This window comes from Phyllobates terribilis, unplaced genomic scaffold (assembly GCF_046119375.1).
Source record: "Phyllobates terribilis strain yellow unplaced genomic scaffold, ASM4611937v1 Scaffold_7__3_contigs__length_470593459, whole genome shotgun sequence".
NCBI lineage: Eukaryota > Metazoa > Chordata > Amphibia > Anura > Dendrobatidae > Phyllobates > Phyllobates terribilis.
The window spans coordinates 256128536-256155286 of NW_027362767.1; the positions used below are offsets into that span (position 1 = coordinate 256128536).

Genomic DNA, 26751 nt, shown 5'->3' on the forward strand with positions numbered 1-26751 from the left:
ACTTACTAGACGCTTTGGTTCTGTCATACAGCAAATATTACACTGAGGTGTATGACCTCGCAATCACATCGTGCCTCCGGTCTGTTTTGAGTAATAGGACAAAGCTCAGTTGGCGGACCGTAAGAGACCAGCAGCCATCATGAGGACGTCTGTCGGGATCGCACTTTATTCTCTCCTCTGGTCCGCTGTGTACTCTACAGAAATCCCATGTTCAGGTCAGCTCATTTCACCTTCTGATTCTTATATTAATCTGTGATTATAATAAAGGGGTCGGAGCTGTGACAACCACTCATTATTTTACTTCCAAAACCAGAGGTTGTCAGACTGAGAAAATAATGATTTACAATGCTTCCTTTGTTTTATTTTGGTTGTTTTTTTGGACCAGATGTTCCAGCTATCGCAGACAGATGGAAAAGTAGCCTGGACCTCCTGCATGGATGTCAGGGCATTGATGGGGAACCAGGACCAGATGGAGCATCGGGAGTGCGCGGACCATTAGGTACTCTTGTTAGAAAAGTTTTACTTCTATACACCAGATATAAATGAGGAGTACATGAGACCAACACTTCAGTGAAAATGGTCTTTTTCTGTATTGGGTCGACTATATGTACATTAGGATATCAGGAAATTAATGGTCTTCTCAAAGAGGTTACACACTCTTCACCAAGCAAAAGTAACATGGTGGTCCAATGGTAGGGATTGTTACCCCACACCCTTGAAGTCCTGGGTTTAAATGAAATTATCTTGTCCATTTTATTTATCACAGGTGATGCAGGAAGTCCAGGAGCAATGGGTCCCCCAGGTATAACAGGTAAGTGACGCTTAGGATTAGAATCATCTACCATTCACCACAAGAGGTGAGATTCTCCATTTGGGATAATCACAGTTCAATGAAGGGTATTTATCACTAAAGATGTCGGTTCTGAGAAAAGGAGCCTTCAGTGTTCTCCTTGGCACATCTGATTGGGAGAAAGGATGTAAAATAGTTGGTAGTCAACGTGATACAATGATTAAGGAAAAAAGGTTCTACATGTATTCTATCAAGCAGAACAAGGACCTACTCGTATATTGAAGAACCAAATGCCAGGCTTTTGGACATAGACTTAACATCCCAGGCACAGATTACCCAACTGAAGTGATATGGGGAGTCGATGGATATGCTGGCAAAGGTGCGGATTATAGGGTCAGGGTGTTAGGTGTGGGCTTTCTAGACTGCTGAGGTCTAGGGAATGATGGCATCCTGATTTTGTTAGGGAGCATCGACTTCACAGAGTTCTCCCCACTTATCATTTTCTCATTATGTCGAATGAATGGTGTCCACAGCTTTTCATTTTTTTAGGAGATGTTGGTTTAGCTGGAAGTCCTGGCGAAGCCGGCTTTTCTGGAGCACCTGGTAATGTCTACCAGATAAATAAATATTTTTTTATAATTTTTTTACTATTGTGATTACCATAAATATGATTTGTTTCTTAATAGGAGAAAAAGGAAAAGATGAGCCTCAGGGGCCCAAAGGTAAGATATTGAGTATCATACAGTCATGGCCGAAAATGTTGGCACCCTTGAAATTGTAACAATAAATGAAGTATTTCTCCCAGAAAATTATTACAATCATGTTTATCTCCTTTGTGTGTATTGGAACAACACAAAAATAACTGAAAAAAAGGCAAATTGTACATAATTTCACACAAAACCCCAAAAATGGGCCAGACAAAATTTTTGGAATGCACCTTCTCCCAACAGCAATTTTCCACAGGTGATCAATGGGATTTAGATCCGGACTCATTGCTGCCACTTTGTCTAATTTGCCTTTTATTCTCTGCTTTTGTGTTGTTCCAATACACACAAAGGAAATAAACATGTGAATAACAAAACATGTGTAATTGTAATAATTTTCTGGGAGAAATACTTCATTTTCTGGAACAATTTCAAGGGTGCCGAGTCTGCCGACACTTTTGACCATTACTGTATATCATAAATATAATACCTGACTTTATGTGCAGGGTTCATCTATTGTGACATTTTACCCAACACATATTTACTGCTGTATTTCTTATCTGCCCATAACAGGAGAAAGAGGAGACCCCACAGAAGGTAAATTTAAAGAATCTATGTATCTATCTCATATCTATATATCCCTCTATCTATCTCATATCTATTCATCTTTCCATCCATCTCATCTCTATCTATCGATGAAGAAAAAGGCAGCACTCCAATCTTCAATAAGAAATCTGGTGGTTTATTGACACACAGTCATTGTAGCAGTGGCAACGTTTTGTTCCTTACTATTTGTATCTATCTATTTCATATCTATATATCCCTCTATCTATCTATCTATCTATCTATATATCCATCTCATCTCAATCTATCTATCTATCTATATATCCATCTCATCTCAATCTATCTATCTATCTATATATCCATCTCATCTCAATCTATCTATCTATCTATCTATATATCTATCTATCTATCTATCTATCTATCTATATATCCATCTCATCTCAATCTATCTATCTATCTATCTACACCATATCTATCTATCCCATATCTATCTATCTATCTACACCATATCTATCTATCTATCTATCTACACCATATCTATCTATCTATCTATCTATCTATCTACACCATATCTATCTATCTATCTATCTATCTACACCATATCTATCTATCTATCTATCTATATATCCATCTCATCTCAATCTATCTATCTATCTATCTATATATCCATCTCATCTCAATCTATCTATCTATCTATCTATATATCCCTCTATCTATCTATCTATCTATCTATCTATCTATATATCCATCTCATCTCAATCTATCTATCTATCTATCTATCTATCTATCTATCTATCATATCTATCTATCTATCTATCTATCTATCTATCATATCTATATACCTCTTTCCATCTCATCTCTATATATCTTTCTATCCATCCATCTCATCTCTATCTGTCTATATATTAAATCAAATCAAATCAAAATGGCTTTATTGACATGACTAAGCACATGGTACATGTTAGCATTGCCAAAGCAAGTGGTAAAATAATGGGGGGGGGATAGGGATAGGGAGGGACACATCCAGGGTGGGGTATCTGGGTCCATGACATACTGTATCAGGCTCCTCTTAGTCTGTGGCAGGCACTGACATATTGCGCTGCTATGACCGCAGCACTTTCCTCTTCCCCCAGTAATATAGGCAGTTTCTGTTCCTCCTCCATGGAGGTGAAGTCTGGGAGGAGACCGGACAGTCTCATGAAGTGAGTGTCCCTCACTGTGGAGTATTTTGGGCACCTCATCAAGAAGTGGGTCTCATCCTCCACGGCCTCCTGGGTACACTGCTGGCAGAATCTGCGCTCTCGCGGCATGTAGTTCTGTCGACGCCAATTCGATGAGTAGGCTGTGGGCTCTCAGTCTGTACCGGCTCAGGATCTGTCGCTCTTTGGGGTTTGCGAGTTTCACTAGATACAGTGGGTACGGAAAGTATTCAGACCCCTTTAAATTTTTCACTCTTTGTTTCATTGCAGCCATTTGGTAAATTCTAAAAAGTTCATTTTTTTTCTTATTAAAGTACACTCTGCACCCCATCTTGACTGAAAAAAACAGAAATGTAGAATTTTTTGCAAATTTATTAAAAAAGAAAAACTGAAATATCACATGGTCATAAGTATTCAGACCCTTTGCTCAGTATTAAGTAGAAGAACCCTTTTGAGCTAGTACAGCCATGAGTCTTCTTGTGAATGATGCAACAAGTTTTTCACACCTGGATTTGGGGATCCTCTGCCATTTTTCCTTGCAGATCCTCTCCAGTTCCGTCAGGTTGGATGGTGAACGTTGGTGGACAACCATTTTCAGGTCTCTCCAGAGATGCTCAATTGGGTTTAGGTCAGGGCTCTGGCTGGGCCAATCAAGAATGGTCACAGAGTTGTTCTGAAGCCACTCCTTTGTTATTTTAGCTGTGTGCTTAGGGTCATTGTCTTGTTGGAAGGTGAACCTTCGGCCAAGTCTGAGGTCCAGAGCACTCTAGAAGAGGTTTTCATCCAGGATATCTCTGTACTTGGCCGCATTCATGTTTCCTTCAATTGCAACCAGTCGTCCTGTCCCTGCAGCTGAAAAACACCCCATAACATGATGCTGCCACTACCACGTTTCACTGTTGGGATTGTATTGAGCAGGTGATGAGCAGTGCCTGGTTTTCTCCACACATACCGCTTAGAATTATCACCAAAAAGTTCTATCTTCGTCTCATCAGACCAGAGAATCTTATTTCTCATAGTCTGGGAGTCCTTCATGTGTTTTTGAGCAAACTCTATGCGGGCTTTCATATGTCTTGCACTGAGGAGAGGCTTTCATTGGGCCACGCTGCCATAAAGGCCCGACTGGTGGAGGGATGTAGTGATAGTTGACTTTGTGGAACTTTCTCCCATCTCCCTACTGCATCTCTGGAGCTCAGCCACAGTGATCTTGGGGTTCTTCTTTACCTCTCTCACCAAGGCTCTTCTCCCACAATTGCTCAGTTTGGCTGGACGGCCAGGTCTAGGAAGACTGGTCTGGTGGTCCCAAACTTCTTCCATTTAAGGATTATGGAGGCCACTGTGCTCTTAGGAACCTTAAGTAATGCAGAAATTCTTTTGTAACCTTGGCCAGATCTGTGCCTTGCCACAATTCTGTCTCTAAGCTCCTTGGGCAGTTCCTTTGAGCTCATGATTCTCATTTGGTGTGACATGCACTGTGAGCTGTGAGGTCTTATATAGATAGGTGTGTGCCTTTCCAAATCAAGTCCTATCAGTTTAATTAAACACAGCTGGACGCCAATGAAGGAGTAGAAACATCTCAAGGAGGATCACAAGGAAATGGACAGCATGTGACATAAATATGAGTGTCTGAGCAAAGAGTCTGAATACTTATGACCATGTGATATTTCATTTTTTCTTTTTTAATAAATTTGCAAAAATGTTTACATTTTTGTTTTTTTTTTCAGTCTAGATGGGGTGCAGAGTGTACTGTAATGAGAAAAAAAATGAACTTTTTAGAATTTACCAAATGGCTGCAATGAAACAAAGAGTGAAACAGTTAAAGGGGTCTGAATACTTTCCGTACCCACTGTAGGGGGCCAGTTTGTATTCCATCTGTAGGTTCTGGTATATCATCAGTTTCTGTGATTTGTTAATGTTGTTCCTCCAGACGGTGAGATATTCCTCTTTGCCTTTGTGTACCAACTTCCGGATTTTGCCTTTTCTCAGGCCATACATGTTGGTGGCTTGGTCAGGCTGGTTTAGGGTGATTTGTGTTGGGGGGCTTTGCTCTCCTAGGGCTTCCTGGTGTAGCGAGGCTTTGTGATGGTATGAAATGGGACCACTACTTTGTAGATGAGCCTTGAATGATAGCACCTTCTTCTGGATCACAAGGTGTAGCGAGAATCTGTCCAGCTGTACTCGGCAGGCGCTGTTTTATGTGCTCCGATGGACTTGGAGGAGGTGTTTGCAGAACTCTAGGTGGAATATTTCTGTTGGTCCAGCGTCCCACTTTGACCAGTTTGGGAATGAGACTGGGAGACTGGACCCCAGACTTCACTGCTGTACAGAAGGATTGGGACAATGATGGTATCAAAGACTTTTAACCAGACTGTTACAGGTGAATTGAGATGGTACAGACGTCTTCTGATGGCATAGAAGGCTTTGCACGCCTTGTCTTTCAGCAACTGTATGGCTTGCTTAAAGCTCCCTGATTGGCTGAGTTCTAGGCCCAGGTAGGTGTACCTGTTGGTTTCCGTAAGTCGACAGCTGTCTATTATGAGAGGGGATGGCCTGCCGGTTTCTGCTTTCTTTTCTGGAACACCATGACACTAGTTTTCTTCCGGTTGATTGGCAGTGCCCATGTGGTGCTGAAGGTCTCTAGGATTTTCAGGTTATCCTGAAGTCCTTTCTCACTTGGTGATAGCAGCAGAGGTCATCAGCATACAGCAGAAATTTCACCTCTGTGTCATGGAGGGTGAGTCCTGGTGCTGAGGAGGACTCCAGAGCCACCGCCAGCTAATTGATGTAAATCTTGAAGAGCGTTGGACTGAGGCTGCAGCCCTGTTGCACTCCTTGGCTCTGTTGGAAATAGGCCGTCCTTCTTCCAGTTACCCTCACGTTGCAGCTGTCCTCAGTGTAGGAGCTTCGGATTACATCATATGTTTTGCCTCCTATTCCACTCCCCAGCAGTTTTAGGAATGCCACACTGTGTCGAATGCCTTCTTGAAGCCCACAAAGCAGACATAGATCCTTCCATGCTTTGTGTTGTGAACATGGTTCTTGATGAGGCTGTGCAGGGTGTAGATGTGGTCGGTGGTGCGGTGGTTTGGCATGAAGCCTGCTTGAATTATGCTGAGGACATTGTGTTGGGTGAGGAAGGGTCCTCTTATTCAGGACACAGTTGAAGTTTCCCCAGGCTACTGCTGAGACATATTCCTCGATAGTTTGCTGGGTCGTACTTGTCCCCGTTTTTGTGTATCGGGGTTATGAGTCCTTGGTTTCAGTTTTGGGAAAGTAGCCAGCCTGCTACTTCTCTATCTCCTCTACCTCTCTATCCATCTCATTTCTATCTATCTATCTATCCATCCATCTCATATCTATCTATCTATCTATCTATATATCTCTATTCATTTCATCTTATCTCAATCAATCCATCTATCTATCTATTCATCTTTCTATCCATCCATCTCATCTCTATCTATCTCATCTCTATCTATCTATCTATCTATCTATCTATCTATCCATCAACCCATGTCATCTCTATCTATATAGCTATTCATCTTTCTATCCATCCATCTCATCTCTATCTTATCCATCTCATATCTATCTATATATCTCTATCCATCTCATCTTTATCTAGCCATCTCATAGCTATCTATCTATATATCTCTATCCATCTCATCTCTGTCTATCTATTCATCTTTCAATCCATCCATCTCATCTTTATCTATCCATCTCATAGCTATGTATCTATATATCTCTATCCATCTCATCTCTATCTATCTATCCATCTCATAGCTAGCTATCTATATATCTCTATCCATCTCATCTCTATCTATCTATCCATCTCATAGCTATGTATCTATATATCTCTATCCATCTCATCTCTATCTATCTATCCATCTCATAGCTATCTATCTATATATCTCTATCCATCTCATCTGTATCTATCTAGACCAAGAAAAATAGAGGCAGCACTCCAAGGATATCAATTCAATGTGCTTTTATTGACCCATCATGTCAAGGATGGCAACGTTTCATCCCTAGTGAGGGACTTTTTCAAGCAATGTGATAGAGTGATACAGACATATATAAAGGTGTTCCAATTACATAATAATTAACATTAAAACTCATACAGAATATTCATGCATAAATATAAAGTGCACAGTATGCAGTGCATATGTGACATTATTCTCAATTGCATAAACATAATTTCATCAATTTTATAAGTGCTTATGACGCGCCCCTGGGCCTGTGTCGCGCTGCGTTGCGCATGCGGGAGCCTACCCGGAGCCGGATCAGTGGAGGGTTGTAATCTCGTGGCGGTGACCCGGTCCGTGCCCAGGGAGTCAAACTAGACGGCAGTCTATTAGTAGTAAATAGTTGATGACTACGCCACCCGTTGAGTACAGCTAAGGAGCTGCTGCTGCAGGGCAGACCGCTGAGGCCGGTGGTAGGATTGTGCAGCGTGATAGTATAACCCCCAACGGGAGGGGTATGGCCTCAGGGCAGCCGACGTGGATGATGGGGGTAGCAGGAACCACTCAGAGACGGTACGGTGTAGTTCAGGGTCTTTACTGGTAACAACGATAGACCCTCCCGGAGTACTTGCTAGCAAACGGGGCCTGGTCAGTCTTTGAGCAGATGGGATCTCCCCTGGCCAGGCGTAGTTGTAGGCCTCACAAACTGACTGTACTCTTCTGGCTACCTTGCTAGAAGCTGATGTAAGTAGCCCACGTCCCTGAGTGTACCGTGTGGTGCTCACCCGTATGGCCGGTGACTCGGGGCCTTCTAATGGCTTCCGCTCCACGATGGCGGTGCTGGTCCCACGCGTGTGACCGTGCCTTCGGGCTTCTTGGCCAGAGGACCTGAAATCCCCTGCCTGACGGATTCTGCTGCTGGGTAGAAATTAGTCCCCACAGCCTCGGACTCCGGGTCCGGTAAAGAATCTTCTTAGTCAGGGCGAGCGCTGCAGCTGCCAGCCCCTGACTCCTTGGAACTCTCCTGTTTCCTATGCTGCTTCTTGTCTCCACTCTCCTTGTCTGACTCACCCTGCCTCAGCCCCGAGTTTTTACAGGGGAAGTTCTTCCCCTCCCAAGACTGGGCAGGAGGTGTGGCATGCACAGGATCCCTGACCAAAGGACCTCCCACCTGCTCTCAGACATAACATTACATTACTGTGGAAAACCAGACCCCTGGGGTGCCACATTCCCCCCTAGTGAAATTTAGTACTCCGGGACTAAACACATTTAGAAAAACATAACAAAGTATAACAATAACAACACAATAAGAAAAACACATAAGATGGTTGCGGCGTGTCCGCAACCGGGTGCAGTCTTTGAAGAAAAGCAAAGGTGTCCATTTCACCAACACAGGGAGACGTAACCAGGTAGGGGTCTGTCCTACCCCGAGTCCTTAACAGTCTCTAGTCCATCCTGGGTTACGCTCCAACTATATACAAGGATTCCCGGTAAATCCACCAAGGTTTCCTAAAAACAACTGGAAACACAAAATTATTCACAAGCAACAATACACAGAAAAACATAAATAAAACAATTTATACACTTTAAATTCTCCAGCGTGCGGGTAACTGGCCTCTAGTGGCCCGAGTGGACCTACGGAGCTGACTGTCTGGCCCTGAACTACAGGGTGTAGGAGCTGTCAAGGGTAAACTGGGCAGCTGTCTACCGGCTCTTTGTCTCACTAGGGGTACGGCAGGCTCACTATAAGCAGAGGGTTGATTCTCCTGTTCTGCTTGTGTGGAGTCTTCTGCCTCCTGGACCGGCTGTTCTTCCAGCTCTACCCGTTGCTCCGTAGGTTCTTGGGATGATGGTTGGAGGAAGGTGAGTACGGGTACCACAACTGCACCATTGACTTGAGTCCAAGACTGAGGGAAGTCCCCGAGCACGGTACTAACCATATCTTCCCTTTCTTCCACGGGTCGATGGTCTTCTTGTTCCTCTTCAGGGTTCCTCAGTTGTTCGGGACACTTCTTCAGGTGGTCCCGGGATACAATGGCTGTGGTTTCCCCTCCGTCTTTACTGATGGTACAGACCTTCGGGTTCTCGTGGCTTGAGGGCAGTACGGTGTACGGGTCCTCCTCCCACTGGTCATCCAACTTGTGGAGCCGTCTTTTCCTCTTCAAGACCTGCTCTCCGGGTACCAGGGGAACAGCGGGAGCATACTGGTTGTAAGTCTTCTCTTGTCTTTCCCTAGCCTGACAGAGACTTCGCTCCACGCTCTCTTGTACTCTCCGGTACTGCTGCTGCCTCTCTGTGTCCCAGTCTGTTTCTGGTGAAGTGTCCTCAGGTGTCAGGACTCCCATTTCCAGGTCAACAGGTAACTTACCAGGTCTCGCCCTCATTAGGTAAGCCGGGGTACAGTTGGTGGAACCTACCGGGATGTGGTTGTATAGGTCCACCAGATCGGGCAACTTCTCAGGCCACAGACTGCGTTCTTCCAGGGGCAATGTTTTTAGCAGATCCATTACCACCTGGTTCATTTTTTCACAAAGTCCATTAGTTTGCGGATGGTAGGGTGTCGTCCTTATCTTCCGGCAGCCATACAGATTGCAGAATTCCTGGAAGACCTCCGCTTCAAAGGCAGGTCCCTGGTCCGTCAGCACTTGGTCCGGGTACCCGTGTGGACGGCAGAAGTGCTGCTGGAAGGCTCTAGCTGCTGTTTGAGCCGTTAAGTCCTTGACGGGGACGACAACCAAGAACCGGGAGTAATGATCCACGATGGTTAACGCGTAGACGTAGCCACTTCTGCTTGGGGTCAGTTTTACATGATCCAAGGCTACCAGTTCCAACGGTTGCCGGGTGACGATGGACTGCAGGGGAGTCTTCTGGCTGGCCCGGTCCTTCCTTCTCAGATTGCACGGGCCACAGTCTCTGCACCACTTCTCGATGGTTCCCCTCATGCCTACCCAGTGGAACCGCTCGCGCAGCAGGAACTCCAGCTTTTTCCACCCGAAGTGTCCAGCTCCGTCGTGGTATGCCTCCATCACCATGGCTGCGTCTCTTCGTGGCACCACTACTTGCCAGAGTAGTTCATGCGTCCGGGAGTTGACCATTCTGCGGCACAACTTCCCCTTGTAAAGGAATAGTCGACTCTTCTCCGCCCATAGTTGTTTGGCTTCCTCTGGAGCGTCTGGTTCAAGTCGAGCCTCCGGCCGAGTCAGCATCTCCTTCACCAGTCGGACGGCAGGGTCGCTGTCTTGCGTTTCCGCCCAGTTGTAGTGGGGTAAGGGGTTCAACGTAGCAGCCTGTTTACCCCTTACCCGGTGGGAATACTGGATAGTCCCATGACGGTGGAACGCAGGGAGTTCAACTTCTTCCAGTCCCTCCGGATCTTCTCCTTCGTCCGGCAGGTTGGGCATCCTGGACAGGGCATCCGCGTTAGTATTGGAGCGTCCTGCCCGGTATTTGATTGTGAACTCGTAGTTGGACAGACGGGCCATCCACCTCTGCTCCAGGGCACCGAGTCTTGCCGTGTCCAGGTGTATCAACGGGTTGTTATCCGTGTATACGGTGAACCAGGAAGAAGCGAGGTAATGCCTAAAGCGCTCGGTGACTGCCCATACCACGGCCAGGAACTCTAGCTTAAATGAGCTGTAATTCTCGGGGTTCCTTTCGGTGGGTCGCAGTTTTCGGCTGGCATAGGAGATCACTCGTTCTCTCCCCTGCTGAATCTGGGATAGTACGGCTCCTAGCCCGATGTTACTGGCGTCGGTGTAGAGGATGAAGGGCTGGCTATAGTCTGGGTACGCCAAGATTTCATCCCCCGTGAGGGCCATCTTCAGCTGGCGGAAGGACTCTTCTTCTAGCTCTTCCCATTTGAAGGGCGGCTTCTGGTTCTTGGCCTTCCGGGACTGGCCTATCAGGAGGTCCTGCATAGGCGCTGCCTTTTTGGTGAAACCGGGAATAAACCTTCGGTAGTAGCCTACCAACCCTAGGAACTGCCGCACTTCTTTTACGCTGGAGGGGCTTGGCCATCCCTTAATTGCGGTGATCTTATCGGGGTCGGGAGCCACTCCGTCAGCGCTCACCACGTGTCCCAGGTATTGCACCTTTGGTTTCAGGAGGTGACACTTGGAGGGTTTCACCTTTAGGCCGTAACTCGCCAGAGCTTCGAACACCTCCGCCAGGTGTTTCAGGTGGTCCTCATAAGTTTTGGAGTATACGATGACATCGTCCAGGTACAACAGGACCGTCTCGAAGTTTCTGTGGCCCAGACAGCACTCCATTAATCGTTGGAAGGTTCCTGGGGCGTTGCAGAGTCCGAACGGCATGCAGGTGAACTCACTAAGTCCCATCGGGGTGGTGAATGCGGTCTTCTCCCGGTCCGCCTCTGCTACAGGAACCTGCCAGTACCCGCTAGTGAGATCCAAGGTAGAGAAGAAGTTAGCAGATCTTAAAGCAGCCAATGACTCCTCTATCCTTGGTAAGGGGTACGCATCCTTGTGTGTGATACGGTTGATTTTCCGGTAATCTACACACATCCTCATGGTGTTGTCTTTCTTTTTGACTAAAACTAGTGGGGCTGCCCAGGGGCTACAGCTATCCCGGATTACCCCAGCCTCCTTCATGTCTCTAAGCATCCCCTTGGCGTGTTGGTAATGTGCAGGGGGTACGGGTCGATACCTCTCTTTTATGGGAGGATGATCTCCCGTGGGGATGCGGTGTTCTACCCCCTTGACTCGCCCGAAGTCTAACGGGTATTTACTAAACACTCTCTCATACTCTTGAACCACCCGATAGACTCCTTGTTTCTGATGTGAGGGAGTGGAATCAGTACCCAAATGTAGTTGCTGACACCAGTCCTCCATGTCTTTCTTAGAGCCGTTACCTTCCTCCGGGTGAGATGGAGGCAAGGGTTCCACAGATTGTATAGAATTTTGATTAGTGGTATATAATTTGGCTAGCGTGGCATACCGGGGCAGGTACACTTCCCTCTCCCCGATATTTATTATGCGAATGGGCACCCTCCCATGGCGTACATTGACCACCCCCCGTGCTGTCAAAATGGTGGGCCTACTGTCTGAGTAAACTGGTTCTACCATTGCCTGGTAATCTCTTCCTCTCAGACCAATAGCTGCCCGGCACCAAATCATCATTTCACTTTTTGGGGGCATGGCAATAGGAAAAGGGTCACACATTCTTACGCTACCAATCTCACCGCCGGAGAGTTCCACTTGTTGCCGTTGCATCAGTGCCCGGATCTCTTTCTGGAGCACCCGCTGCTCGCCGGAGCTGGCGTTCTTGGCAACCTGCTGTAAAAGGAAAATCACCTCTGCAAGACAATTTTCAATTACGTTAGTTCCTAGAGTTATTTTTGGGTGACTCTCATGTTTATCAATATCTACAATGATCAGTCCCTGTGCGGCCAGTTCGACTCTACCGAATTTGAGGGCCACCTCCTTAAATCCGATCTGTGGCACGGGCTGGCCATTGCTGGCGATGATACTCAAGTCGTCGTCAGGGTAGTGGGTAATATCCGAGTCATTCCAGTACTGCTTGAAGAGCACGTACGGGATGGTGGTGACCTGTGACCCGGTATCCAGTAGGGCACTCATGGGAATGCCATCCAGTACCACAGGCAAGACTGGACGTCCTCCCACATATCTGTCGCGCCAGTTCGATGGGCCTGGTGATCTTTTTCCTGGGGGTTGGCCCTCTACCCCAGGTTGTGCCCGTTTAAAGAACAGTACCTTTCCATATGTCCGGGTTGATTGCAGCGGCGGCAGATGGGTCGTCCGTCCTCGCTGTATCGGTCACTGGGTCTTCCTCTGGCCGGTGGGGTCCTCCTTGGTCGACGCCACGGGATGTCCTCCGGTCCGGATGCCAGCTGGATCTTCCCTGGGGTGGAAACCTGTAAAGACTGCACAGTTCGGGTTAGCGCAGCAACGCTCTTAGCTAGCTCTTGGACCTGATGGTGTAGGTCTGGAGCCGGGTCATTGTCCAAAGCCTGCGCATCAGCTCCCACAGGCCCTGCTGACAAGGGCGCCGCCTCCTGGTAGTAAGTGGTAGTGGGGCGTCTGTGGGTCACAACGCCACCTGGTGCCGGTTCTCGGAGCACCCGGATGGCTCTGTCCTTGAACTGTGCAAAGTCCAGATGGGGATCCTGTAAGGCCATTGCCCGCAACTGGGTTCGGTGGGCATTGCAATATAAACCCTCTATAAATTGTTCAGTCAACAGCCTGTCCTCGTTTCCCACCCCATCAGGGTCGGTCTGCTTTATGGCCCTCAGGGCCTCTTGTAGGTTTAGTGCATAGTCCCTTATACTCTCATGCGCTCGCTGCTTGCACCCGTAGAATCTAAGCTTAATCTCGGCTGAGGTGCGGGTATCAAAGGTGTCCTTCAGCCGGGTTAGTATCCCTGCGACAGTCTTCCTCCCAGGTGGCCAGGATTTTACTTCCCTTTTGGCTGCCCCGGTTAGTTGGGCCACCAGGATGCTCACTTTTTGCTCTTCTGTGAGGGGGTACACCTGGAAGAGGCTATCCAGCTTTTCTCTAAAGTCATGCAGGGTATGTGACTCCCCTGAGTACTGGGGTAGCCAAGCTGCTCCCGGGATATAGGGCATGGTGAAGGGCATAACTGCAGCAGCGGTAGCGCTGGCGGGGGTTGGGGCAGTGAAGCTCTCTTCCGTATCCGACATCTTCCTCCCCCCTAGTGGACCGTGGCCTACCTTGCGATGATCCTCTTCCGTAGGCCGCGGCTCCGCAGTGGATCGTCAGGGTTGAGGACCTTCCGTCGCGCTCCTGTGACGTCGGCGTCTGCTGGGCTCCTTCCAGGACCTTACGCAACGTCCGGACGTGAGGCGGGGCTTCAGTTCTCGCGCGCTTTCGGAGTCCACGCCCCTCTTCTTCCCGCGCGGCGTCCCCAAGATGGCGTCCAACGGCGGGAAAACTCCACGGATGGCGGGAAGAAGGCCGAAGATGGCGCCGGATGGCGGGAAACTTCACCGATGGCGGGAAGAAGGTAGAAGATGGCGCCGGATGGCGGGAAACCTCCACGGATAGCGGGAATCTTCACCACTGGTAAGTTTGAACAGTCTTTGCTTTTCAGGCACGCAGTACCCGGTGGTTGCGGGCACGAAATCCTGCCGACTACGCCAAAGTTGACGCGCCCCTGGGCCTGTGTCGCGCTGCGTTGCGCATGCGGGAGCCTACCCGGAGCCGGATCAGTGGAGGGTTGTAATCTCGTGGCGGTGACCCGGTCCGTGCCCAGGGAGTCAAACTAGACGGCAGTCTATTAGTAGTAAATAGTTGATGACTACGCCACCCGTTGAGTACAGCTAAGGAGCTGCTGCTGCAGGGCAGACCGCTGAGGCCGGTGGTAGGATTGTGCAGCGTGATAGTATAACCCCCAACGGGAGGGGTATGGCCTCAGGGCAGCCGACGTGGATGATGGGGGTAGCAGGAACCACTCAGAGACGGTACGGTGTAGTTCAGGGTCTTTACTGGTAACAACGATAGACCCTCCCGGAGTACTTGCTAGCAAACGGGGCCTGGTCAGTCTTTGAGCAGATGGGATCTCCCCTGGCCAGGCGTAGTTGTAGGCCTCACAAACTGACTGTACTCTTCTGGCTACCTTGCTAGAAGCTGATGTAAGTAGCCCACGTCCCTGAGTGTACCGTGTGGTGCTCACCCGTATGGCCGGTGACTCGGGGCCTTCTAATGGCTTCCGCTCCACGATGGCGGTGCTGGTCCCACGCGTGTGACCGTGCCTTCGGGCTTCTGGGCCAGAGGACCTGAAATCCCCTGCCTGACGGATTCTGCTGCTGGGTAGAAGTTAGTCCCCACAGCCTCGGACTCCGGGTCCGGTAAAGAATCTTCTTAGTCAGGGCGAGCGCTGCAGCTGCCAGCCCCTGACTCCTTGGAACTCTCCTGTTTCCTATGCTGCTTCTTGTCTCCACTCTCCTTGTCTGACTCACCCTGCCTCAGCCCCGGGTTTTTACAGGGGAAGTTCTTCCCCTCCCAAGACTGGGCAGGAGGTGTGGCATGCACAGGATCCCTGACCAAAGGACCTCCCACCTGCTCTCAGACATAACATTACATTACTGTGGAAAACCAGACCCCTGGGGTGCCACACTTATATTTACAATAGACATTAATAGGGCATAATCATATCATGTGTAATTCATATATACCATGTGTGGTTCATGTGCAATTCATATATACCATGAGCAATCCATATATTATTATAATATTGCTAATGACTGACCCCACCATAATGAGTACTGTCATATGATCCACGCCATTTTCGGCGTTCTGGAAATCAAACTGCGCATGCGCTTGAGTATGAGAATCATACAGCTATAGAACAACTGAATCCTATCAACTGCGCATGCGCGCTGGCAAACCGCCATGATATTGAAGACCAACCTGTTATCAGGACTTTCGCATGCTCTATGTCCTATTATGATAAACAGGTGCCATTACAACAAAGGGCATATTCTGCCAGGCATTGCGCAAACACCATAGATGCAAATTAATTATTTTTTATCCATCAGTTATCAATAGCAGTATAAGATTAATTTATCTATCCATTAAAAAGAATATGCATAATCCAATTGTATCCCTGTATATTCAAAAAGAATGTCTTAAAGGGGACATTACAGGATTTTACATGTAAACACTATCCATATAATGGTCAGTGTAAAATCTTACCTCTCAATTAATACTTAGATTTAGATATATATTTAACAAAAAACATAATGATTATGCAAAAAATGGTACTGCACACGATATCATCACAATATTACAAGTGGTGGAGTGAGTCAAGCTCAAGAATCTATTATTCAATAGTGCACTTCTGTGAAAAAAGAGAAAACACCAATTAAAAACATTAAAATACACAATACTGCATAGAAGAAATTATCCATACATAGGAGTCCCATCAAATAAGTGTATGTAGCTTAAAATCAACGTTAAGTCCATTAGGTTTCAAAGATTCTAATCTATAAATCCATTCCAGTTCTTTCTTTTTGAGTGCTTTCTCTCTATTCCCTCCCCTCCTAAGAGGTGGTACATGATCTATTATGCTGAATTTCAGGTCTTTTTCCTTATGGCCCAATTCTGTGAAATGTTTAGATACTGGAAGATCCATTTTTTTCTTTCGTATTGTATAGTGATGGTGATTTAACCTTGTTTTTAGGTCCCATGTTGTTTCGCAAACATATATTAATTTGTAAGGACATTACAAAACATAGATGCCATGATCTGTGTCACCCGTCATATAACTCTTTATGTGATATATTCTACCGGTAGTGGCATGTTTAAAATTCTCTCCTTTATTCATATTACTACAATTTATGCAACTCAAGCAAGGGAAACACTCTGTGCACTTTCTTCCAGTTAATGTGCTCCAGGTTCTATTTTTTAATGACCCAATATCTGAGCGAATTATTTTATCCTTTAAATTTTTCACACGTCTGTATGAAAAGAGAGGGGGGTTAAATTCCTTTCCTCAACTCCTGGCAAACATCTCCCCAACATTGTCTGATGTTTTTTAATAATCCCTGCTATAGCATTGCTCTCCTTGCTATATGTAGACACCATAGGGATCCTGCTTGCATGCTCTTTAACAGTACATTTTTTATTGAGCAAACTATTCATATCGAGTAATTTAGCTCTATCTTCACATTTCTTTAAAACTCCCTGTGGATAATTTCTATTCTTAAATTTGTTTGTCAAATCATCATAAGCTACTTGTACATTATTCTCATCACTAATTATTCTTTTTAACCTAAGAAACTGACTATAGGGAAGTGATTCCACTAGCTTCCCAGGATGTTGATAACTTTCAAACTTTAATAAATTGTTCCTATCTGTAACTTTTGTATACAACTTTGTGGAAAAACCTTCACCATCACGTTGTACTAGTACATCGAAGAATTGAATCTCTGTAATAGAGTATACAAGGCTAAATTTAATATCCCTATCCATATTATTAAGAAACTTTTCCAATAATTGAGATGTGGAACTTCGCCAAAGGAGGAAGACATTGTCTATATATCTCCATCACTTCAGCACATTGCTGAAGTGGTGGGACACACAGACGAGGTACTCCTCCAGTGATATTATGAGGTTTGCATATGGTGGAGCCATATTGGCCCCCATCACGGTACCTCGTTTTTGAAAATAAAATTTATCGCCAAATAAAAAGTAATTATTTCTAAGTACCAATTCAAGCATATCAAGAATGAATTTCTTACAATTAGACGACTACTCAGTTTCCCTCAATTTTCTTTTAACTGCTTTCAACCCTCTTTGATGATCTATTGAGGTGTATAATGATATAATATCAAAAGATGCAAGAATAATTTCCTCATTTTTATCAACAGTTACCTCTCTTAGTCCTGTATATAAGACATAGTGCATTTGGAAAGGGGGCCCTTTCTTTGACTTATTGCAAGGTTTGGTATTGCCTGTGAGGCTTTGCACCCACCTGTAGCTTTTTGCTATATTGCTAGTGCTGCATCTTTATTTTGCCATCTATCTATCTATCCATCTCATCTCTATCAATCTATTATCTATCTAGCTATCTATATATCCATCTCATCTCTATCTATATTATCTATTTATCAGCTATCCATCTCATATCTATCTATCTATTATCTATCAATCCATCTCATCTCTATCAATATATCTATCAATCTATCTATTATCTACCCATCCATCTCTCTATCTATATAAAAATAAAGCGCAGCAGCACTCCATTATGGCCAAAACAATAAAAACTTTTGATCTAAACTATGTTATTACTCAGTAAGCTTTACTTACAAACAAATGGAGGTTCTTAGCGCATAAATTGGCCAATTCATGTGTGCCTTTCAACCGCTGCAAGGTGACCTCCTGTCTGATGGGTACTACTCTGCCTACATGCCTCTCTTGGGCTATAAGCCTATAACTCTGGACAGAACATGTCAATTCTGGGCTAAAACACCTACAATTTAAATGGGCTGGTAGAATAGAATATACATCACCTGCTGGTGAAATGGGGGGAGTGCAAGGTCAGACAGGAGGCAGTTACAACCTCCTATAGTAATATGTAATAAGAAAACTGACCAGTACATCCTAAGTGTGAACAGGTGCTAGCTGCAGAAACTGCACAATATATATAAAAAGAAAGCGCAGCAGCACTCCATTATGGTCAAGCTGCATAAAGACAATAAAAAGGCTTATAGCCTTTATTGTCTTTATGTAGCTTGGCCATAATAGAGTGCTGTTTATCTATCTATCTATCTATCCATCTATCTATCTATCTATCTATCTATCTATCTATCTATTGTTGAAAAAAGCAGGCAGCACTCCAATATTACCAAAAACTAAAGAGGGCATTAATCAGCCCATGTGGCAACGTTTCAGTTCCAATGAACCATTTTCAAGGTGGGAAATGGATGCACATGGGAAGTATACGTATACAGGGACATTACATCATTGTGCAATTTACATATCATTTACAAAACAATGTTAAAAAAACAATAGATTATAAGTTGTGCAAAAATACAAGTATTCAATTCATCAAAGATAAGGTGCAAGTGATGTAAAGTGCACAATGTCATGCAGTAGGTATACATTGCTTCATTATGCAGATATACATGATTAACATAATAATTGATTCATGTGTTACTTATAATTAGAGATGTCACGCCCATATGTATATTGTCATAATCAGTCCTGTCATTACCAAGCACGCCGATCTCGGTGTCCAAGTAGTGCAGCTGCACATGTCTACTCACGTCACTGTTAGACAGCGAATGGCAGTGTACCGGGGTCAAAACATGTTCGCACATGCACGGTAGCACATTATTGTTAGCGATTGCCATTTTTGAATGGTAAAGCATTGTAATATGTCCGAGCATTGTAGCAAATTCCTGCTTGCGGGCGCCATCTTGGAAACAGGAGAAAACTCCTTATTCTAGCAAACACTCTGCTTTTAGTATAGTACAAAGATCTATAGGCTCTGCATGGAACATGAGCATAAGCCCAGGGCCACTAATCATTTTATTAGATTACAATGGTATTAGGGAGGCCAAAGTGTTCATATACATCATCCTTACCCTAGCACTCTGGAACACCCCCAGTTCTGGAGATAATTTCTGGGGCGTGTGGTATAAATGATAGGATTAGGTCAATATTATTGCTAGTATGTGTTTTTGGATGAACAAAAGTGGGTCCTTTTAACATCAAAGAACAATTTATGCAGAACAAGCATGGATAGCGTCCTTTTCTTTTGGTTCCCGTCAAATACAGTTGAGTGGATTTTTTAAGAGGGCCAATATCTGAATGTATGGGGCGATCTCCTGTACTCCTATTCCTTCTATAAGAGAACAAAGGTGGAGTTTTGAATTCTATTACAGTAGGCAAACAATTGTGTAACATCCTCCAGTGATTTTTAATTATGTCAGCTACATCTTTACTCTTTTCACTGAACATTGATACCAATGGCACTCTACTTAATTGTTTTTTGTTCCTTTTTTTATTTATTACAGACTCTCTACCAGCTTATTATTATTCAACTAAGCAGACAACAGACCGGTCGCTGCTCTCAACGCACATGGCGCTGGGGGAGACACTGCACAAAGGAGGAAACGCTCAGGGACAGAGCAGGGACCAGCTCCTAAAATGAGGGCCACTGATGGCGCTTTGTTTTAGGGAGGGGGCTGTGACAGTGACCACAGCCTCTTCCCCCTGATGATGCTTCATTTCAGGGAGGGGGTAGGTCCTGTGACAGTGACCGCAGCCTCTCCCCCTGATGATGCTTCATTTCAGAGAGGGAGTAGGGGTTGTAACAATGACCGCAGCCTCTTCCCCTTGATGATGCTTTGTTTCAGGGAGGGGGCAGGCGCTGTGACAGTAACCGCAGACTCTCCCCCTGATGATGCTTTATTTCAGGGAGGAGGTAAGGGCTGTGACAGTGACCGCAGCCTCTTCCCCCTGATGATGCTTTATTTCAGGGAGGAGGTAGGGGCTGTGACAGTGATCGCAGCCTCTTCCCCCTGATGATGCTTTGTTTCAGGGAGGGGCAGGAGCTGTGACAGTGACCGCAGCCTCTTCCACCTGATGATGTTTTGTTTCGGGGAGGGGCAAGGGCTGTGACAATGACCGCAGCCTCTTCCCCCTGATGATGCTTTGTTTCGGGGAGGGGCAGGGGCTGTGACAGTGACCGCAGCCTCTTCCCCCTGATGATGCTTTGTTTCAGGGAGGGGGCAGGCGATGTGACAGTGACCGCAGACTCTCCCCCTGATGATGCTTTATTTCAGGGAGGAGGTAGGGGCTGTGACAGTGACCGCAGCCTCTTCCCCCTGATGATGCTTTATTTCAGGGAGGAGGTAGGGGCTGCGACAGTGACCGCAGCCTCTTCCCCCTGATGATGCTTTGTTTCAGGGAGGGGCAGGAGCTGTGACAGTAACCGCAGCCTCTTCCACCTGATGATGTTTTGTTTCGGGGAGGGGCAGGGGCTGTGACAGTGACCGCAGCCTCTTCCCCCTGATGATGCTTTGTTTCGGGGAGGGGCAGGGGCTGTGACAGTGACCGCAGCCTCTTCTCCCTGATGATGCTTTGTTTCAGAGAGGGGCAGGGGATTGGACAGTGACCGCAGCCTCTTCCCCCTGATGATGCTTTGCTTCAGGGAGGGGCAGGGGCTGTGACAGTGACCGCAGCCTCTTCCCCCTGATGATGCTTCATTTCAGAGAGGGAGTAGGGGTTGTAACAATGACCGCAGCCTCTTCCCCTTGATGATGCTTTGTTTCAGGGAGGGGGCAGGCGCTGTGACAGTGACCGCAGACTCTCCCCCTGATGATGCTTTATTTCAGGGAGGAGGTAAGGGCTGTGACAGTGACCGCAGCCTCTTCCCCCTGATGATGCTTTATTTCAGGGAGGAGGTAGGGGCTGTGACAGTGACCGCAGCCTCTTCCCCCTGATGATGCTTTGTTTCAGGGAGGGGCAGGAGCTGTGACAGTGACTGCAGCCTCTTCCACCTGATGATGTTTTGTTTCGGGGAGGGGCAGGGGCTGTGACAATGACCGCAGCCTCTTCCCCCTGATGATGCTTTGTTTCGGGGAGGGGCAGGGGCTGTGACAGTGACCGCAGCCTCTTCCCCCTTATGATGCTTTATTTCAGGGAGGAGGTAGGGGCTGTGACAGTGACCGCAGCCTCTTCCCCCTGATGATGCTTTGTTTCAGGGAGGGGCAGGAGCTGTGACAGTGACCGCAGCCTCTTCCACCTGATGATGTTTTGTTTCGGGGAGGGGCAGGGGCTGTGACAGTGACCGCAGCCTCTTCCCCCTGATGATGCTTTATTTCAGGGAGGAGGTAGGGGCTGCGACAGTGACCGCAGCCTCTTCCCCCTGATGATGCTTTGTTTCAGGGAGGGGCAGGAGCTGTGACAGTGACCGCAGCCTCTTCCACCTGATGATGTTTTGTTTCGGGGAGGGGCAGGGGCTGTGACAGTGACCGCAGCCTCTTCCCCCTGATGATGCTTTGTTTCGGGGAGGGGCAGGGGCTGTGACAGTGACCGCAGCCTCTTCCCCCTGATGATGCTTTGTTTCAGAGAGGGGCAGGGGATGTGACAGTGACCGCAGCCTCTTCCCCCTGATGATGCTTTGTTTCAGGGAGGGGCAGGGGCTGTGACAGTGACCGCAGCCTCTTCCCCCTGATGATGCTTTGTTTCAGGGAGGAGGTAGGGGCTGTGACAGTGACCGCAGCCTCTTCCCCCTGATGATGCTTTGTTTCAGGGAGGGGCAGGAGCTGTGACAGTGACCGCAGCCTCTTCCCCCTAATGATGTTTTGTTTCGGGGAGGGGCAGTGGCTGTGACAGTGACCGCAGCCTCTTCCCCCTGATGATGTTTTGTTTCAGGGAGGGGCAGGGGCTGTGACAATGACCGCAGCCTCTTCCCCCTGATGATGTTTTGTTTCGGGGAGGGGCAGGGGCTGTGACAGTGACTGCAGCCTCTTCCCCCTGATGATGCTTTGTTTCAGAGAGGGGCAGGGGATGTGACAGTGACCACAGCCTCTTCCCCCTGATGATGCTTTGTTTCAGGGAGGGGCAGGGGCTGTGACAGTGACCGCAGCCTCTTCCCCCTGATGATGCTTTGTTTCAGGGAGGGGCAGGGGCTGTGACAATGACCGCAGCCTCTTCCCCCTGATGATGTTTTGTTTCGGGGAGGGGCAGGGGCTGTGACAGTGACCGCAGCCTCTTCCCTCTGATGATGCTTTGTTTCAGGGAGGGGCAGGGGCTGTGACAATGACCGCAGCCTCTTACCCCTGATGATGTTTTGTTTCGGGAGGGGCAGGGGCTGTGACAGTGACCGCAGCCTCTTCCCCCTGATGATGCTTTGTTTCAGAGAGGGGCAGGGGATGTGACAGTGACCGCAGCCTCTTCCCCCTGATGATGCTTTGTTTCAGGGAGGGGCAGGGGCTGTGACAGTGACCGCAGCCTCTTCCCCCTGATGATGCTTTGTTTCAGGGAGGGGCAGGGGATGTAACAATGACCAAAGCCTCTGCCCCCTGCTCTGATGTCTGCTTTGTTTGCGTATCCCATCATGCGCTGGGGATACTCAAATGAATCGTCATCAAACAGGAAGTAGATTAAAAAAAATACAAAAGTAGTTAGATAGTGTAGCTAGGGAACGGTAGGGACATTTTAAAGCAAGTATATTAGAAAATAGCTTAGATTATGGGACTAAATAAAGAGAAAAAAATGCTTTACCATCGGACCACCCCTTTAATAATAATAATAATAATAATAAAACTTTACTGGATAGACTGAATATTGTTTTCCCTGGTTTGTCACTGATTATCAATATTATCAATCTGTCAAACTTAAAGATGATTTCTGTTTTGTTTTAGGTCCACGGAACTGTAGAGACTTACAAGATCTAGGAATGACTCTTACTGGGTGGTATTACATATATCCAGATGGAAGTCCAATGAGAGTCATGTGTGATATGGAAACTGATGGTGGGGGATGGATTGTAAGTATGAGGCACTAAAAAGGGAAAGGGAATGTGTCATAAAAATTAGGTTTTTATGTTAAATGTATTTTTTTTATATTTTTGACCATGTGTTTTTTTAATTTTCCAAATTACTACATTATAAAGTCCACACATCCGTCCCTATACCAAAAAAATGTCAGTAGTCTCATTATCATCACAGAATGGATTACATTGAAATGTGACACCACTATAATCAGTAGATAATAGAATATTCACCATACACAATAGGTGATGCCACAGCTCACCTCCTCCTGTACAATGACTGAGATTACACCTCTATATACAGTGGATAAAACAGGATCCACCATTTACAATAGGTGTCACAGCTCACCACCTCCTCCTCCTGTACAATGACTAATAACACCTCTATATACATGAGATAACACAGGATCCGCCATTCACAATAGGTGATGTCACAGCTCACCTCCTCCTCCTCCTGTACAATGACTGATAACACCTCTATATAAATACTTCTATAAAATGTGTGGGATCCAAATCAGTCTATTGCTGTTTTGCTGCTAATGTCCATGAAGAACAGGAGGTACGAGTCTTGTATTCGGCCTAATGGCCAATTGAAAAATTGCTATTTTTTTAGTATACAGTAGATAGTTTATAAGAAAGACAAAAAAAAATACATTTAGTATAAAAACTGCTTGAAACAATAGGTTACTTTCTGATTATAATGTACCTTCTAACCAGGACTAGGGGGAGCACATCATACACCCTCTCTACCACATGAAATGCCCTCTCATGGATCTCTACCAGGAATCTCATCCACGTCATATCTTTGCAGGTCTTCCAGAGGCGCTGGGATGGTTCTGTCGATTTTAATAAAAACTGGGACTCCTATAAGAAAGGATTTGGGAATCAGTGGAGTGAATTTTGGCTGGGAAACGATAACATTCATTTATTGACATCCACAGGTACAGCTCCATTCATAATCATTGTATGGATATAAGCATAAAGATTTATATTTTATGTTATACTACCCACAAACCTTCAAAGATCTTATTTTTGGAAACTAGGTGTGGAGGATAAGTGAGATTAAAGTAACACTGCCATAAAACGGCTCCAAGACAGATCCATATCGAGTCCAAATAATACCAGTATATAGTGTGAAATGGCAGAATAATGCAGTGTACAATGCAATGTTTACTGGGTGGGACACAACCATTTTTTGACAGGGAGATAAAATATAATACTGCCATAATAATGCTCTATGTGGTGCCTAAATAAAACTACCATACAGTAAGCATATAGCATTCCCATAAAGTGCCAACACAATGTTGCTATGTAGTGTTGGCACTTTATGTATTGCTATGTATTACCCTAACCCTATCACTAACCATGTACATAGCCCTATCCCTACTCCAAACCTTAGCTCTATTCCAAACCTAGCCCTAGTCCTTACATGTAGTGCTATGCATTATCCTAATCCTATCGCTAAGGCCACGGCCCCACTATCAGTATTTGGTCAGTATTTTTTCTCAGGAGTGGGAGCCAAAACCAGATGAGGAACAATCAGAGAAAAGGTGTAATAGAAACAAGTCACCAATTCTGCATTTATCACCCACTCCTGGTTTTGGCTCCCACTCCTGAGAAAAAATACTGACAGAATACTGACCAAATACTGATAGTGGGGCCGTGGCCTAACCATGTACATAGCCCTAACCCTACCACAAACCTTAGCCATATTCCAAACCTAGCCCTAGCCCTTACATGTAGTGCTATGTATTACCCTAACCCTATCACTAACCATGTAGATAGCCCTAACCTTAGCTCTATTCCAAACCTATTTCTAAATCTGGCGCTAACCCTAGTTTGGATTAGAAACAGTGCAAACATGTAAAAGCAGCTTGTAGTAATGAATGAAGACAGTATAAAATGATTCAATATAGTGCTCATTCGCTTCAACCATCTACAGTAGATAGGTGCTAATGCAGAGCACAGAAGCGGGTGACAAACTCATCCTGACTGCTGTGCATAGGCAGCAGCCAGTGGCCACTCATTGTGCCTTTCCAAAATAAAGCAGCACTTGCTGATGCTGCTCATTTGACAATGAGGAGGGGAGGGCAATAATTTGCATTCCTATAGACTTTAGTGCCTGCCGCTGTGACCCCCCCCAATATGCTATGCCGCTGCCAATTAAAAGGGGAACCTAATACCACATTCAATAAAAAAGCAAGGCAATGCCTGGACACCCCCATTACTCAATGTAAGACACGTGCCAGGGACATGACATTATGTGACAGTGATATGCTTTCATAATACGTGGAAATTCACAGGTAACTTCCAACTCCGAGTCGACTTAGAAGACTTCGATAAAAATCGTGTCTATGCCACATACAGCGGCTTCCAATTAGGAGGAGAATCAGATAAATATCCTTTATATTTGGGGAATTACACTGAAGGAACTGCAGGTAATATTCTTTTACTCCGGCATCTGATAATCCAGAAATCAAGATATTTGAAAAGTCACAATATGAAAAGGAGAGAGGACGAATCCCAATGCTCCTCTGCTCCATAGTAAATAACTAAAACCATTAATCTGTCCTTTATTTTTCGATGTCTTCACAGGTGATTCTCTGTCCTTGCACAAAAACCGAAAGTTTTCAACCATCGACAATGATAATGACTCCAGTAAACGAGTCAATTGTGCCGAATTTTATTCTGCTCCCTGGTGGCATACAGCTTGCTTTGATTCCTCCCTGAATGGGGAGTATCTACGAGGGGAGCACAATATAAAGGGAGGTATCGCTTGGTCAACCTTTAAGAAAATTGAGTACTCACTTAAGTTTTCAGAAATGAAGTTTCGGCAAGATATGAGTAAAGAATCATGAAGGAGACCATGTGAGAAAGGAGACAAATGGAAGGCCAGTCCCCATTATAACTGGACAGTCTGACCCCTCCTAATTCTACCATAGAACCCAATGGAGATCTAAGCTCGGTTCAGTAGGATGGGGGGAGGTCCGGGTGATACAGCCGTGATAAGGAAACTAAACTGTGGTCACATAAGGATTTTAATATTAAAACCATTATTTCTAATGATTAAAATACATATTGTGTAGATATAATGCAGAGTATTTAAGGGGATGTATGGGCTTGGAAAGACTTGGGTGTTTCTATTCCAATGATATACGATGATTGTATCTTATGTGACTTGTCTATTGTCATTATTTGTAACAAAATAAAAAAGAACAAACGGGTATCACTGGATCAGCAGTGATTGTAACAGTAAATTCAACATAAAGGAATCCCATTTTGAGAGGTTAAGCAAATCTGGATATATTTAAATCAAAAGAGAAAGAAAAAAATGAAAGTATTTCTGCTTTCTTCAAAGGGAATGTGGCCATCAAATGTGGCTGTGGGCATCTTCAGTAGCCATCGCTGCAATGCCCTCTCGGTCCTTAGCACTGTCAGTAAGTGGGACTACAAAATGCAGACACTGTGTAAAGTGCTGAGTGCCTCTCAATTGATTGGATAAGAGGGATCACCTGGTCTCCTCCATGGCA

At 45.8% G+C, this 26751-nt stretch overlaps 1 protein-coding gene across 1 annotated transcript; it reads left to right on the forward strand.

Annotated features, from left to right (window-relative positions):
• LOC141154441 (ficolin-1-A-like) lies at nucleotides 1–26447 on the forward strand. Its single transcript, XM_073640368.1, has 10 exons — nucleotides 1–215; nucleotides 386–499; nucleotides 767–811; nucleotides 1340–1393; nucleotides 1477–1512; nucleotides 2068–2091; nucleotides 23094–23218; nucleotides 24033–24162; nucleotides 25525–25659; nucleotides 25817–26447. Exons 1-10 carry the CDS (start codon nucleotides 140–142, stop codon nucleotides 26077–26079), a joined length of 1002 nt encoding a protein of 333 aa, XP_073496469.1. The 5' UTR covers nucleotides 1–139; the 3' UTR covers nucleotides 26080–26447.
• Nucleotides 26448–26751: the final 304 nt, after the last annotated feature.